Genomic DNA, 16,758 nt, shown 5'->3' on the forward strand with positions numbered 1-16,758 from the left:
CTTTTTTCCCAGCTAGCCTCTGTTCTACTAGCACCAGTAACACAAATGGGTTTTTTTTAGTTTTTTTCTGAAAAGCTGAAACATTTTCCTTTTTTGTGTGTCCCTGTTCAAAGGCAAATAGTTATCTATCACTGTACAGGCTAGTAAAATTTGAACTCCTTATTAAGTACTTTTCTTCATGACTTTCAAACCTAACCATGGGTTAAACTGAACAAATATGCAAGCTTTAAATAATGGTAAACAATTTGAACACAGCTTTTGTCTATGACGGGGGGCAATGATATTAGTATAATGATACACTCATACATATACAAGGTGTTCTGATATAGAAAATAATAACTCATCAGAGGATACGCCATGCGGCTTCTGCCTCCCTTAACCCCTAAAAGGACACCCCGTTGTGTATCATCACTTATATAATATACTTAAAGTTTTAACTCTTGTATGCTCCTTCCCTTCATTATTTCTCTGTTCATCCTTTGACATTGTTATCCTTAAAATGACCTTGTAGTGAGATTATCGTGAATAAAAATGGTACGCTGAAACGCTCATTTGTTTCAGAAAGTACTGTAGATTATCGCTTTGTCATTGTCAGCAAGTAACACAGCTGACAGGTAAGGAGTGAAGCAGACTTTACAAGAATCATGCTTTGCCATTAACACATTTTTTTAATGTATATTTAAAATTTGGTCATGATGGGGACAAGTTAAGTTTTGAATGTGCCAAGCTCATGGTTAAATGGCGTCTCAACGGAAATGTAAGATTCACAATTTATCAACACACGATCTCTCATGGGTTGACCAAAGTTTTTCCGCCCTTGTCAGCAGACGCAAGTTCACCCACCTACATTACATTTACTAGCAATAAAACATACAGGTCCCAGTCTGACAAATCAAACACACACATTCATTTTTCCATGAGCTGCAGACATCACTGCAAAGGTAACTACGGTAATTTTTTCCTTTGTGAATGGCTAACACATAGGTGCAAAATGGGTGAAATGTTTCCCATATGAGCAACCATGCAACAATAATAATAATAATAATAATAATAAAAATCTGTGTTTATAGAGCACTTTTCAAAATCCATGTTACAAAGTGCTTAACAAAGGCAGCAAAATAAAACACATCTGGTTTTAAATGAAAACAGATACGTGACATAGGACAGGGGGCCTTTGAGGCATCACTTCCCAGGGGGCTGATTGTCTCATAATCTGTAATCCATAACTATTAATGTAACGCTGATTCTTTTGAGCTGCCAGCTTTATCAACCCTCTAATCAACACTTGTTAACTTAACATCACTGTCAAAGCAAACAGCACTTACATGGGCATATTTGAGTTAAGAATAAGTTGTGGACTTTGGGAATTGTGACTGCAGGCCAAATGTGGTAGGTTCTTTCTGCCATTTTTCTGTTGCTAATTCCCCTCTGTGCAGATTCCCCTGTTGTGCGCAGAAGAACACTGATGTTCCCCTCAGTCCTCCTCAAATTGACACCTGCACACTCATCTGAATCTTAATCAACTGATGGTGTTAAAGACAAAAGCACCACACTAACTTCCATGACAGCTGCAAAAGGTTGCAACTGCTTCACCACTTTACTACAGTATGAGTCACAAAGTTGCAGCTCCACAAAGATCTAAAAAGATACTGCAGGCAACATTTAGGAGATTACTTATATTTTTAGAAATTGGTTAAAGTTCAAATCAAACTGGTGCTTCTATTTGGATTATTGCTCTTTTCACCACAGCAGCACTCAAATGAACTTCATTTCAACTCATTTGGATTATTCACTCTTGTTTAACGCTAGGAAAGGTCAAACTCTGGTTAATTCACAGCACTTTGGAAGTTTGGAAATTACATTAAATGAGACTGCATTTTGTGTATGTAACTCCCAAGATTGCACAAGAAAATTGTACTCCTTTTTATTTACTTCATTCAACTGACAGCCTTTGGACTTTCACTTAGTCTTAGTCTAAAGTTTCAGTCATCCTCATCTAATTTGGTCTACTTTCAGGAAGTGAATACCAATTTAACCAATGAGCTAATCCTCTGGGTAAATCATGGAACTTTTCTTGAGGGTCTGGACCCAAATATGGGAAAACATTGTGGTTTAGGAAATGAATGTAAACTATGAACATATATAACATTGGGTTTCACCTGTCACTTACAAATTGTTCAGGTCAATACATTTAATTAATTTGTCACAGCCTGCCAACATCTGTGTTGTGTCTCTTTATAAGATCAAACTTGCTTAGCCTGTTTTCACAATACACAGTAATTAGGATCATATGCAACATTGTGATACCCGTGTGACATGGTGGCAACAAATAGTAACAGAGAGAAGTAAAAAATAATTGACCTTGTTTGCAGTTTGAGGTGTCCTGTCAACAGTTTTACAGATGTCTCTTTTATGATGGTGGCCGATGTGGAAAATGCTTTTTGGGCCGCAGGGGAATTTTTTGTTGCAATACTACGAGTGGCCACTGGAAAAAATTGGAAGCAAGGCTGAACGGTGGCGCCATATCCAGGTCTTATTATACATCCTATCCCATGCTACCAATGCGATGGCAAATGGATAAAAAAAATTGACCTGATGATGTCACTAGATGAAAAGTCAGGTAATCACTAAAGCTGTTTCAATTCAGCCTGAGGGGGACATGAATGTGTGTACCAAATTTCACGGCAATCCATCCAACAGCTGTTGGCTATTGCCACCCATAGAGTCATCTCGCTAGCATGGCTAAAAAAAGCACTAAAACACTACAGGGAAGTGCAACTCTGTGTACAAGTAGTTTATATATGTATAAATAAACATAGAAAGGCTCATTTTCTATAGAAAATTATTATCATTGTCACATGGTTGTCATTTTTTTTTACTAAATTGGTTTTAAGAACGTTGATTCTGGTTATTCTATCCCAGACATTAGGAACGCCAAGCTGTACAATACTCAAGCTGAAAATCTTGATTATTTGCAGGATAACCAGAGGCAGGATACAGTATAGAAGGTTTGATTGCTACCTACTCCACAGTGTTTCAAGATGTCCATGATAACTCCCTTAAACAACATCAATGTCAGTTTACAACTGACCAAAATGTGAGTTTGAAAAGGATAAAACGATGTATTTGGATACCAGGTGGGCTGTGGGTTCAAGCTAATGTTGACTTCCCTGCTCCCCGTGCCCGAACACAGCTCATGTGGCAGCTTACTTGGGCATGTGTAGGTTTTATCAGTGTTTTGTTTCCAACTTCGCCGCCATAAAGGTATCTGTATGCTTCACCTGTAGTGTTTCTCAGAACAGCGTCTAAAACCCCTTCCCACCGCACTTCACACTTTTCCGACATGAAATTTGGGGGGCTGCAACAATTTCGGCACCTTTCCAAAAACGACAATCCGACAATCCCGCCTACTTCACGTAGCGATTGGTCAAGTGTGGGGAGATGAGAAAGTCAGCAGGATTTGAAGTTATCTCTCAACTTTTCTTTTCATTCTTCACACAATTACTTCTGTCATTGTATGTACAAACCAGTGCAAACCAATGAATGCCTTCAAGGACAGATTGTCCGAAAGCCTGCGGCCATTATCCCCATTTGAATGATTATCGCGTCTCGCCCCTCCCTATGAGGATAGGCTTTTCACTTCGCCTTCAAGTAAATGAACTGAAACAAGCATCTTGCTGTGAGCAGTGAGTGCAAAGTTGGCAATGCAAGAGGATGCAGGACCCGGGCTCAGATGAGGCATGCATCTTTTCTTTGGAGTCGGTAATCAGTGGCACTAAGTATATGTTGGTCTGTAAGTAGCTGGTATAGTGTCAAGGTTTAGTGTTAATTAATTTCACCAGGCATAACAAAAATCCAGTATTCCAGTACTACTTGTGCTGTGACAATACATATACGACATTCATCATACATATTGCGGTTCCATTATCTCATTTCCACTGCTACATTTATCTTGATGTTGAGCTGATTATGCACAAGATGTGCAAATATATACAGTGTAATACATTAACATGAAACACCAGACATGTTTACAGGAAGTCTTGATGCATGCTGCACATTTTTAAAAAATCAACCCAGATTATTAAATAAATTCACATTATTAATGACACAATCAGACATCAAACATGTTTTCATGTTCCGTAGGACTTCCCAGTGAAACTGTGACAACGTTATCTGTACGGTGCATGCCATCAGCAGGCGCAGTCTGTACGGGGGATCTCCCCACATGCCTCTTTCCCCCACCCACTCTTTAGCAAATCTGTTGTTAAGATAAACAAGAACTTATCATATATCACATACTGGCATGAGTCACCAGTGTAACTCATCCACTGGACATGGGAAAAGTAAAACAGAAACTATGACATCACACAGTTAATAATTACACTGTAGTCTGAAACCTAATTACAATTTTTTTGTGACTGAAACTGAGGTGTAAGGGGTTTTGGGTTTTGAGAGGTGGGGAGAAGAAAAAAAAGAGAAGAGGAGCCCATCTCAGTTTATTTTAATCTTCAAGAACGTACTTCCTTATACTTATGAGAGCGTGTTACATTTTGCAAGCTTCCTCTGGTCAAAGACACACCAGTTCACCCGTGTTAATTTCTAACAGTTGTAGTAGTGGGTTCGGTTTAAATTGGTTTACTGGTTAATGTGTAGATGTTATCCATAAAATGTGGTACATTTATAATATTTGCAGTAAGATCTCACAGTATTTTCCTAATTGGATCACCTCCAGCTCTAACTAGTGAATGAGAGTAAGTTTGGAATATAGCAACATTTTGAGAGATTTCAACAGATCATGAGGTTACTGACCAGTTCTTAATATGGCGTCAGCAAACATGTTTGCCACAGTCTATTTTTAAGAAAAATAAAGCTTTTAACTGGTGGGTCCAGATGACAAAAAAGAATGCAACTTCTCACTGAATATTTATAGATAAACTGCATTACCTCTGGACCATGTGCAATAGCTGCAAAGAGGATAATGTTCAGTTTTTCAGTCGGAGAAGTTGTATGTTGTCCAGTCCTGGACAAAATGACAGAAATATCCTGCAGTATAATATAACAAAGGAAACTGTGTTATATTGTGTTTTATATATTGACAGGAAATGTACTGTACCATACAATATAACACAGCAAGATACTGCTAAACCTAACCTCAAAATTGAAATTTATACACTTCAAAATGTCACCATTTGTGGCTATTGTATTCGATACATTGCAATTTACAGCTCAAAACATATTATATGTAAATATTGGAGGCCTCTTCTATTTGCATTTGTACACACAATTCCTAAATATTGTGCTTTCTTTATTTCTAGACAAGCATTAAGACATTCTTAACAAGACATTCATCTAAGGTAATTAACTCCTTATATGAGTCCTGAATGCAGTGAAACAAGAATGTTGGTGTTCATTTATAACAGAGGTGATGAAATAACTTTTCTAATTCTGGTGGAAGATAGTCAGCGGTGGTTTGTTAATATTTTGATTTAAGATCAGAGATTTTAAAAATAATGTATGCCAACTATTAAAATGCACCACTTGCACATTACAGTGCATAAAGCATTGAGTGATCATTTGTATTTCCAGGAAGGTGTATAACGCTGACATCAGAGACTTCCTTTTCCTCACTGACTTCTGTATATAAAAAGAATGGGCAAGACTGATCACATCAGTACTCACTCTTAAGACAACAAAGAGTAGCTGCTGAGGAATAGAGAGAGACAACACTGCAGTATGATGAAGTACATGTTCGCCCTTGTTGTCCTGCTGCATCTCTGCTACAGTGTTAAGTCAAACATGAAAGTGCACACCGAGATGATAACTGGACTGGAAAATCTCAAGAAATGCTACTCCGAAAAAAAAGTCAATTTCACATCTGTAAGTATAATGCATTGGTATTATCACGCCTTATTTCATTTAACACTTGAAGGGTACCATGGCAACACCGTCATGTGTCTACTGTCAAACACTTCACTCTGAATGTAAATGTCATAATGTGCTTAATACATCAAATAAATGTTCTGTCCCTATAGATGACCACGGTGCGCGTGCCATTGCTGACTAAGCACACAAATGCAGTAAGTATTGCATCTTTTCACCATCTGCACTCTGAATGGTCTAGACCAAGCTTTGTTGCTCTTCTTGTTATGTTGAGTTTAGTTCATGACACATGCATTTTATTTGCAATAGCCTGACTAGGCCATGTCATTTTTCCATGACAGTCTTCCTGTATGGGTGGCTTCATCACAGAGCTGAAACTTCTTCTTAACAATATGACGATACATGAAAACAGCACGCATATTATCCAACAACTTCAGGCCAACCTGCAGGCTCTGGGACCATTTAAAGAGGTTAGCCAACAAAAATAGGATTTCTTGACAAATATTGAGTTCTTACTGTTTACTTGCTGCATCAGTAGTGGCTATCATGATGAAACATAATCCCGAACCCTCTCTGTTCCTCTTCCAGATTAACGTTTGCCAAATGAAGACAATCCGACTACCGCCATTTAGGCAGTACGCTAATTTCCTCAAGAAAGTGAACAACTCTTTGTGAAGAATATTCTAGTTTGTTTTCAGTTTTATGCAGGACCGCTTCAATTGTTCCTGATTAGAGTTATTTTCAGTTAAAATTTCCACATAAAATGAAATTAGAGCCATGACCAGTGAATGTGTTAGATATCCATTTTTAAGCAGTTTTGAATTCAGAATTTTTCAAAAATGGTATTTATGTATTTATGAGTATTATTTATGTCTATTTATTTCACAATGTATTTATTTTTTTATTTATATGCAGACTTTTCATATGATGTATTCAGCCGGCTGGACGGCGCAAAGTAATATTCACAATGTGAAAAACATTATTTCAGTCAGAAAATATTGTGCTGCTGTTGTCAAATAAATCAACTACTTTCTTAATTTGCTATCACTGAGTATTTGTAAATCCTGCTGCTATGTTTAAAGAGACAATGTTACACTATTTGGATGCCAAAAGATTGAATTCACCCTGTATAAATTCTCACACAATTTTATCAAATAAGTCAAATAAGAAGACATCTACTAACTGTGTGCAACACACACACAAAAGTCAAAAGTGAAGTACTATTTTCTCTTCATGTCAGCAAAACACTCAATCTTGAGGGGGATTTGACACAAAAGTGTAAAGTGTGCTGTGAAAGCATGACAGAAGAGAAAAAGAAACAGGCAGACAGAGTAAGAGAGAGCTAAAGTGAATCACTGTCTCTCTTATCTCTTCTAACCATCTGGAGAGCATGAAGAGTTGACACCTTTGCATGCCAGCACACAAAAACGCATATAGACCTGAACCTATGAACCTGCACAGATATGCATGACTGATAAACATGCAGGGCTGGCTATTCATACATGCACTCAAACATAAACACGCAGCAGCGCAGAGAGAAGGTTGAGGTTTCTAAAACAGCCCGTTTTTCTCTCAGCTGTCTCACTTATAGCACTTGTGTGCTTTGCGGGTGGCTGGGTACCCGTCACCACACATCAAACTAAAAACAGAGTTTTGTCATGACTTGAACAGGAGATCTTAGAGAATTTAAAGCCGTATAGGTCCAAGCCTCCATGAGAGCACTGGCAGATTATCTGAAAACCATCTGCAGTTGTGGTTTGCCTTTGTCTTCTTAGTCACATGTTAGTGTCTGAAGAGAGCAAATTACTTAGTGACTCATTACATTGTTAGAAAAGTAAGATTGACAATCAGCATGTTTGAGGAACCCTAACTCACATTATATGCAGCAGCAGCCTCTGTGTGGTATGAAAGCCTTTGAACTGCGTGGGTCATGAGTTAGAGGAGCAGCAGCTGCACCTTTGAACACAGAAAAGCAGCAGAGCAGAAGGCAGGTGGAGAGAGACGCTCTGAAGTAATGCCCACAATGCACCTCGGCTTGCCTGTCTACCCTAGTCTCACCTCTGACCTTTGAACTCTCGACTCTGCCCGGCTGCTGTGTCTTTGATGTCCTCCAGGCAAGACAGCACGAACATACCATCCATTTTATGAAAGAATAAAGCATGTATGGAATGACAACAATAAACATACAATCATAATAAACAGAGGAAAAAGGACACTGATATTTTACTAAGTCACCAATTGTGGAAATGCGTGTATTCGCTTTCTTGCCCCGAGAGTTAGAGGAGAAGATCGGCAACACTCTCATGTTTGTCCGTTCAATTCAAGGCTACAGCCAGCAGCCTGTTAGCTTAGCTTAGCATAAAGACTGGAAACAGGGGGAAAAAGCTAGCCTGGCTCTGTCCGAATCTAAGAAAATCCACATACCAGCACCTCTAAAGCTCACTAAGCAAGTGAGTACAAAAAACAAAGCTGTGGTTTTACGGGGGGGTGTTGTGTTAAGTGACTGCTCCTGGCCAAGAAATATTCACATAGCACATAAATACTCATAAAAACGCAAATTGTTGTTTTTAAACCTTGGTTTTTGTATTGATTAAACAAATAAGATATGATGTGTTAATTTGTGGGCTTTTGACAGAGCCAGGCAAGCTGTTTCCTCGTTTCCAGCCTTTGTGCAATGCTAAGCTAAGCTATCTGGCCGTAGCCTCATGTTGAATGGACAAATATGAAACGTGGTATCGATTATATTCCTATAAAGGTTTCCTGTGTATAATCACTGACCTCTCTGGTAGTTTTCTCAGCAGACTACAACATCCCTGTCTGTCCCCGTCTTCCTGTTAATGTCGGAGTGTTGAGTTTTCTGGTGCTCAATACACTTTTTAAGAAAAAGCATAGAATTGTATTGTCTTGGCTTTCCTGGACATAGGTTTTCAATATTTTTTACGTCAGAAAACAATGAAAAATGTACAGTATTATTTCCAAGAGACCAAGGTGTATTATCTGACAATGATCCATATGACAAAAAAATTGAGAAGCGCTCACATTTGAGAAGCAGAACTCTGAGAGAATGTTTTCCATTTTTGCTTGAAAAATCCCTTAAAAATGAAATATTAAACTTGAATATTAGCCTAATTGATGATCAAAATAGTTACTTAGAGATTAATCGACAAATTGTGTCCTTTATTTCTTTGTTAAAAAATAAATAAATCAATAGCCTACTTGAAAAGCAAAATTGACATCTTGAATATTGAAACCATAAAAACCAAAAATCACTTTGGCATTACTTCTTTGTCATAATCTAATAATGAAATATTCCCTATTATTATATTACAAATGTTTACAGTCAGAGTAGTTTGTTGTTGTATACTTTGGATTATGGATTACAGGACAGAGTGACAGATGGTAAAGGAAATGGCAGAAGGGAAATTATTTTGGGCAACATACAGTAGGTCTATGCTTTTTCATATTTTCTTATTATATTCGCTTATTTACAGTCTCATGGCTTTAACCCATCTATTAAACGTCTGGATGTTTGCGATGGAAAGGGGTTAAAGCAGTTTATTTTCCTCCTGTCAGAAGTACTTACATCACTGTAAGGTGACAGCTGGTATGTCATGATTGTTTCTGCATCCCACTATGCTCTGCGTGCAAGATACCAGCTTGAACTGAATAAAACAACTACGGGTATACTGGCTGCAGGAGTTTTACAAGCAGTGCACGATTTATCGGTCAGAGCAGACAGAAATGATGACTAAGGCTGAAGGTGACATTGGTCTCCACATGAAAACTCTTGACACGGGTGGATGAAGAATGTGAGTTTCCGATCTAATCTTCTGTCTGGGCATCAACCTGTCTTTCATAAAATCTATATTTCATTCATTAAAGTCCTGCGCAGAAGGAAAATCCTTCACATGGGGGTTTATGTCCCTCCAGCTTGACACGCAACTGTTCTCTTTCTCCGTTAGGTGGCCTCAGCGACCCACTGCCCCTGCATGTTTGGCCCTTGTCCTGATTCAGTTTTATAACCCACATCTTACTTTAATTAAACTACACCACGGTGCAGATTTAACTGGCTGAAATTAAGAGAAAGCGCTGCTGATAACAGTTGGGTTTAATCGGCACTATGGAGTTTTAAACCTCTAAACTCTGCAGATGAGACAGGTGTTACCTGCTGTACTGTCCATTAGGCAGCATAGCGGGGTCGGTCGTCAAAAGGTCACCGTCGCATGCTTTTATTCCTACTTCACTTTCTCTTGGATGGGACGTCAGAGCGCCGGAGCGCAGTCTCCGGGATTTGGCCGCAGACGCGCGCTGAGGCTGCAGGAGGACGCAGCGAGAGCGCTGATGGCTGAGAGACATCTGAACACTGTTGTGTGTGTTATTTATTCGCGAACAACTGTCTGCGATGTGGAGCCCATCGAAGATATAATCGAACTGTTCTTTGGCATGTTTTAGTCGGACATGGAGACTGGATGCCCTTTTGGATCGACTTTACGCTGTGAAGTTCTTGCAGAAGCGATGGGACATTTATTTTGAAATATAAAATCAAGCTGCTGCTGACCGCGACTCTGTGAATCAGAGGTGGGTGTGATGATTGAGATTCAATTCAAAATACATTTTTGGGTAGGAAGGTGTGACTCTTGATTAGTCATGCCTTAATAATTACAATGCGCTCATGTGGAAATTCTGCTCTGACAGTTGTAACCTATAGAGTATGCTCTTTGAAATCATTGGCAATACACAATATAATGTCATACACAAGTACATATAGTCAGAGCTTACATACACAAGACACCAAAATAAAGATAGTATTTTAACCAATGTTGCATTTTTATGAGAAGAACTGTTATCTAAATTAATATGCATTTATCCAATATTATATAATTTATTTCTTTAATCCACAGGGCTGCTGATGACTTAAATAAGCAGACAGAGGATTTCTAAAATTAAAACCGTTTGGGACCCACAAACAGGGCAGACAGAAGAGCTCATGACCACAGTCATTACACCGAGGAATTTTGTTACTACTACCTCTTCAGCACTGCAGCTCAAATTATGTCAGATCTAATTTACAAAGTCAGGAGGCAAATGTCCAGCCCAGAGAGGGTTTGCCTCAAACTTCTCATCCTTCATCTTTTATCAGATGATACAATGATGGAGATTTTTTGCAAGGCTGGAGCACAGGAGCTTCCTAGATTCTAATCCTGTGGATATAATGTAGCACGGCTCTTCAGTATGACTTAAATGAACACTCCCCAACCCGCACATGTTCAGGGATGGATCTCATGAACTTCACAACTGTCATCGACAATGGGTTTTTGGATGAGGCTCCATCGAGCCGCGTCCTGACTGGCTGTTTCCTCTCGCTGCTCATCCTCACCACCTTGCTGGGAAACACTCTTGTTTGTGCTGCCGTCACCAAGTTTCGACATCTGCGCTCCAAAGTGACCAACTTTTTTGTGATCTCACTGGCCGTGTCAGACCTCTTGGTCGCCATCTTGGTGATGCCGTGGAAGGCAGTGACAGAGATCGCCGGGTTCTGGCCGTTCGGCTCCTTCTGTGACACCTGGGTGGCTTTTGACATCATGTGCTCCACGGCGTCCATTTTGAACCTTTGTGTGATAAGCTTGGACCGCTACTGGGCCATCTCCAGCCCCTTTCGCTATGAGAGGAAGATGACACCCAGAGTGGCCTATGTGATGATCAGTGTGGCCTGGACGCTGTCTGTGCTCATTTCCTTCATCCCGGTGCAGCTCAACTGGCACAAGGCCCAAACTAAATCTTACACGCCTATTCCTGGATCTTCAGGTTTAAATGCCACGTCTTACCGCAGCCCAGAGAACTGTGACTCGAGCCTGAACAGGACTTACGCCATCTCCACCTCTCTTATAAGCTTTTACATCCCTGTGGCCATCATGGTGGCCACCTACACCCAGATCTACCGCATCGCCCACAGACAAATCAGGAGGATCTCTGCCCTGGAGCGAGCGGCCGAAAGTGCCAAGAACAGACACGACAGTATGGGCGGAGGCTCCAGCATCGCAGAGTCTGAGAGCTCTTTCAAAATGACGTTCAAGAGGGAGACCAAGGTGCTGAAGACGCTGTCGGTGATCATGGGGGTGTTTGTGTGCTGCTGGCTCCCATTCTTTATCCTCAACTGCATGGTGCCCTTCTGTGAACAGTCGAGCGGAGGGGAGGCTTTCCCCTGCATCAGCCCCACCACGTTTGACGTGTTCGTGTGGTTCGGCTGGGCTAATTCCTCCCTCAACCCCATCATCTATGCCTTTAATGCAGATTTCCGCAAGGCCTTCTCCATCCTGCTGGGCTGCCACAGACTGTATCCAGGAGGCCACAACATAGAGACGGTCAGTCTAAACAAGAAATGACTCATGACTCTCTCTCAGCACTGACTCATCCTTACTGCTAAGAGTCAGAGCGTTCCTGTAGAGGCCGGTCTGATCGGCTTCAAACGAGGACGCTGCTCTCTGTGCTGACTCTTAGTGTGACTGAAGGATACAGTGACCCTACATGTACCCGTGTTTGCATTAGGCGAGTGGCCCGTCTGTGTGCAGAATGTCAGAGTGAGCTTGCCGTGCTCACCGTGGTCGCTACACTGTCTTCAAATGGAAGAAGCTCCTGAAAGAGGAGAGGGGATTTGGGGATTGAGATTAAGACTCTCGGCTGTTGGGCCAGGGAGCTGGGAGCGCAGCGGTGCTGACACGCCCCTGGGGATAGATAATCCCATGAATGGGCAGCACACACTCTAATGCTGTCGGACACTGCTCTCTTCAATACCATCACACACACGTACCCAAACACAAACACTGTCAAAACAAGCTCCTCCAAATACAGTGTAAATGCAGTGCCCAGCATGCACACTACAACAAATTACATGATAGAAATAGTTACTAATTACGTTAACTTCCAGTGCTCTGCAAGGATTCCAGCAGTAACGCATCAAACCAAATCATGTTTCTACATACAGTAGATGAACATGTAGGCAAAGTACATCCTCATGCGACTTAATATTAAAGCAAGAATGAAAATAGATTTGATTTTACATCTGGCTTGATCCATTAATGTTCTGAGAAATGGACCCTTGACACTTGTGATCTGAATTTAAATTAAGGTATACAGACATGAAAAAGGCAGCTTGGGTGCAGGTCACACTGGATCAGAATTGTTATTTATATCTCATTCAAATGTCAAATCCTTACAACTTTAAACCAAATTTACTCAACAGACACCTCATAAATTATTTGCTTCACTGCTTAAAAGTGTTTTATGGATGAGTGTCTCATATCACTTTGTGTGTCCTGTATTTTTCATAAACAACAGCTGATGACCTCTTTAAAGAAAAAGGCAAAGACCTAAACAAAGGTTTTGCTTGACTTGTGGTGTCTTTGACTATTGTGCTTATTCAGAGGCCGATACAGAATTGTAATTGACTGAATTATGTTTAGGTAAATCAGTTTTAATTTGCTATTTAAAGTGAATTATTAAAGGATAATCTTGGTTTATAACAATTTGGGACTTATTTTTATAGGTCTGGCTATCATTCGTATAATCGGCTATGATAGCATCGTACTCACTAAAGTAATTGCCGACATCTTGGAACACTGACATCACCACAATGAAATCCGACAGAGCAAGAAACACGAGCAGCCAGACGATCAGACCAGTTGTAAACCAACCCACAGTGTAGCCAGGTTATTGATACCACTTTATTTGGAGAAAAACCAAAAGTGAACACAAGAAAACTGTGTGCCATGCACTAGGGCTATCACTCTTTCAAAAAATTTAGAAAGAAAAAAGTTAGAATAAGAATAATAAGAATAAGAACTAACACATAATGCATTTGAATTCATTCGAAAACACATAACCTTATCCTAAACCATGTTGTAAAATAAACCGTTCATTCGATGCCTCTGCTGCCTCACTTGAGTGACAAGCTAACGTTCCTGTAATACAGTTGCATTTCACAAAATCAGGACACAGCCTTGCCCATGATTTTCCAAATCCAAAAGGCTTCCTCACAATGCAGTTTGCTTGTTTTCTACATTATCCGTGTGCAATTGATTGGATGGTCAGTGCATTTTATGAATGCCCCCCATTGGAGGACAAGGCACAGCCAGTTGCGCTTACACACTGTGAATTTTGATTTCAAACAAATAATAACAGATCAAATTTTTTATAATTTCCTATTTTTGGACGGTAGCAATCCTCAACAGTAGTAGCAACTAAAGTAGGTTTGGTATGTCATAGTTGAACAAGGAAGTCAGTCTGTAAACTGTGATGGGTGTTTACAATGGACAGTTTGTGTAATAATTTTTACGGTTTGCCTTCGTTTTCTCTTCCATAAAAGCCTGGCTAAACTGAAGGTTTGTTTGACTGCCTGTATCTGTTGTCTCGTCAGAGAGACATCAGTGATGTCACCATGTTGCAAGAGCTCAGCAGTTAAAGAAATAGTTCTACAGTATAATTTGGGAAGTATGACAATTAGCTTTCTTGCCTGACTTCATGGAGAGCCTGGCAACCTCACAGTGACACAACAAGACTCCTCACAACAAGACTTCAGGAAGTCACTGCGCCCGGTCAAGAAATAGTCCCACACGACCTGTGTAAAACCACAACTTGTTGTTTTCACACTTCGGATCAACCAAATAAGAAACAATGAGTAAATTAATGAGCTTTAGAGGTGCTGATGCGCCTTTTTCTTTTCTTTTTTTTTTTTGACTTTTGGACAGAGCCAGGCTAACAGTTTCCCCCTGCTTCCAGTCTTTATGCTAAGCTAAGCTAACCAGCTCCTGGCAGTAGCTTCATATTTAATGCACAGATTTGAGCGTGGTATCAATCTTCTCATCTAACTTTTGGCAAGAAAGCGAATATGCTTATTTCCCAAAATGTCAAGCTAATCCTTTATCTCGGTGAGTACAATTTTATCATGACTGATAGAAATTATGGCCAAAACTATGAAATAAGACCCAGGAATATGTCTATAAAGTGAAGAATTGCATGGTGGAATATGAAGAACAGGTTGCATTGCCATCATCATCAACAGTTACCTCTGATTTGGTGTACTGTATTTATTTTTTATGTGCTAACTTGCTTCATCAGTTAGTTACAGGGAGCATTCTCGACACAAACAAAAGCTGTAGGTGTTTGTACTTGGCTCGATCTCTTTAGAATATGCAGTTGTTATAGAGGTCTGACCAATGAATACATGTTGTTATGTTACATTCATAACAGTATAACCCATCAGAAGAAACACAACTTAATAAAAGTGTATTTGTCCATTTTCGTGAAATCTGCTGTGTGGTGTATGCGTGATCAGCTGTACAGCTTTGACCTGCACAGATCAAACATCCTGAAGCATATTTCACACCAGAGTCTAAAGGGTAAAACTTAACGGGACTAGCTGTGTCTCACATCCAAAATGTCACTCTCGCATAACTCTGGTGTTCATGTGTCTGGTGATGTATTGCCATCATTAGCAAAGTGAAAGGCCCAATCTGGAGTCATGAATAGCCTGGAATAATAAAGTAGAGCAACCACTCTGGCACCTCTTTATCCCCACTGTTGGCTTTGTTTCTTTCATTCATCGCACTAAAGTCGTTTTTCACCCTCAAATCATTGGCCAAACTGTTGAAACAATATCTAGCCACTAAACACGAATTTTGGGTCACAGCTGTGATGAGGAGATGTAGGTGTTTGTAAATATTAGTTTTCACTGGTTCAGTAACTTTGTATATTACGGATGCAGCTGTCGCGAGAACTTACCCGTTCTAATTTATTCAGATGCTTGAATGGGAGTGAGAGGGGGATCAAAGTAGCTGAAGTGTGGAGGGAGAGCAGAGCAGCCACAAGGACGTGTGATGGATTTTGTTTTGCGAGTCTGAGTTAAACATTCCCTCCCAGATATGCCTGCTATTTCTTAAAATGATAAATTAAATCAAAATCTAAGTTGATGTGGAATTAAGTTTTTGTTTATTAAAACTAATGAATATCTCTGTAGATGTGCCCGGTCTTCAATAACCATAAAAATCTTAATGAGATGAATTTCAGTGTAAAACAGTTGCTATGTCTTGTTACATAAAGAATTTAAAGTGATTAAAGAGTCATGAGCGACTCTCATTAAACTGCAAGTCTCAAAAGATTTAGAGGACAGATTTGTTAATCAAATTAAGTTTATGCTAATTAGAAATATGAAAAAGTGTAAATACTGTGATGATAACTCGTTCTCCCTCTTGCACAAACACACACACGCACACAGAGTTGTCCTTTAAAGCCCGCTTTCTCTGGGCCCCGGACTGTCCTTGCTTCTGTGAAACCTCCTCAAGCGTGCCACAGGAAGGGAACAGCAATTAATTTGACTGACATCATTCAGAGTGATGGCTGAGGTGGCGACAAGACAGAGTGTGTGTGCATGTGTGTGTATATGTGGGTTGTGCAGCGCCGCTATCACCTGCTCCAGCGCCCAACCCAGAGTCCCCACAATGTCAACCGCACTCCGTAAACACACAGAATCCGTTCCCTTTCGCTATCTTTTTGTTCCAGTGGAGCTTGTGAGATTCTCAAAGTGATACTGTCTTTTTAGATTGGCACATCGGAGAAGCGATGTTAGACGTGGCAACTTCAGATGATGCTAATGACTGGCCCTGGGGAAATGATTTACTGAGACAGGGAGAGAGAAAGAAATGGGCAAGGAGAGAGACAGTCTTATGTAAGTATCGAGCAATGGCAACTTAAAAAAGAAACTCAAAGGATGCTTTGTAAATATCACATAACCCCCCAAGTATCACCAAAGTCAGACTGCTGTCACATCTTTAATGAAGTATCCTCTGTGGTCATGCTGTGTGCTTATAGGCAGGCACACCTGGC

General features: G+C 40.1%; 1 protein-coding gene across 1 annotated transcript; it reads left to right on the top strand.

Moving 5' to 3' along the window:
* Positions 1 to 9,269: 9,269 nt before the first annotated feature.
* On the top strand, positions 9,270 to 15,184 carry drd1a (dopamine receptor D1a). Its single transcript, XM_044206354.1, has 2 exons — positions 9,270 to 10,458; positions 10,782 to 15,184. Exon 2 carries the CDS (start codon positions 11,154 to 11,156, stop codon positions 12,261 to 12,263), a length of 1,110 nt encoding a protein of 369 aa, XP_044062289.1. The 5' UTR covers positions 9,270 to 10,458; positions 10,782 to 11,153; the 3' UTR covers positions 12,264 to 15,184.
* The last annotated feature ends 1,574 nt before the right edge of the window (positions 15,185 to 16,758 follow it).

The sequence above is a fragment of the Siniperca chuatsi genome, linkage group LG8 (assembly GCF_020085105.1).
Source record: "Siniperca chuatsi isolate FFG_IHB_CAS linkage group LG8, ASM2008510v1, whole genome shotgun sequence".
NCBI classification, from domain to species: domain Eukaryota; kingdom Metazoa; phylum Chordata; class Actinopteri; order Centrarchiformes; family Sinipercidae; genus Siniperca; species Siniperca chuatsi.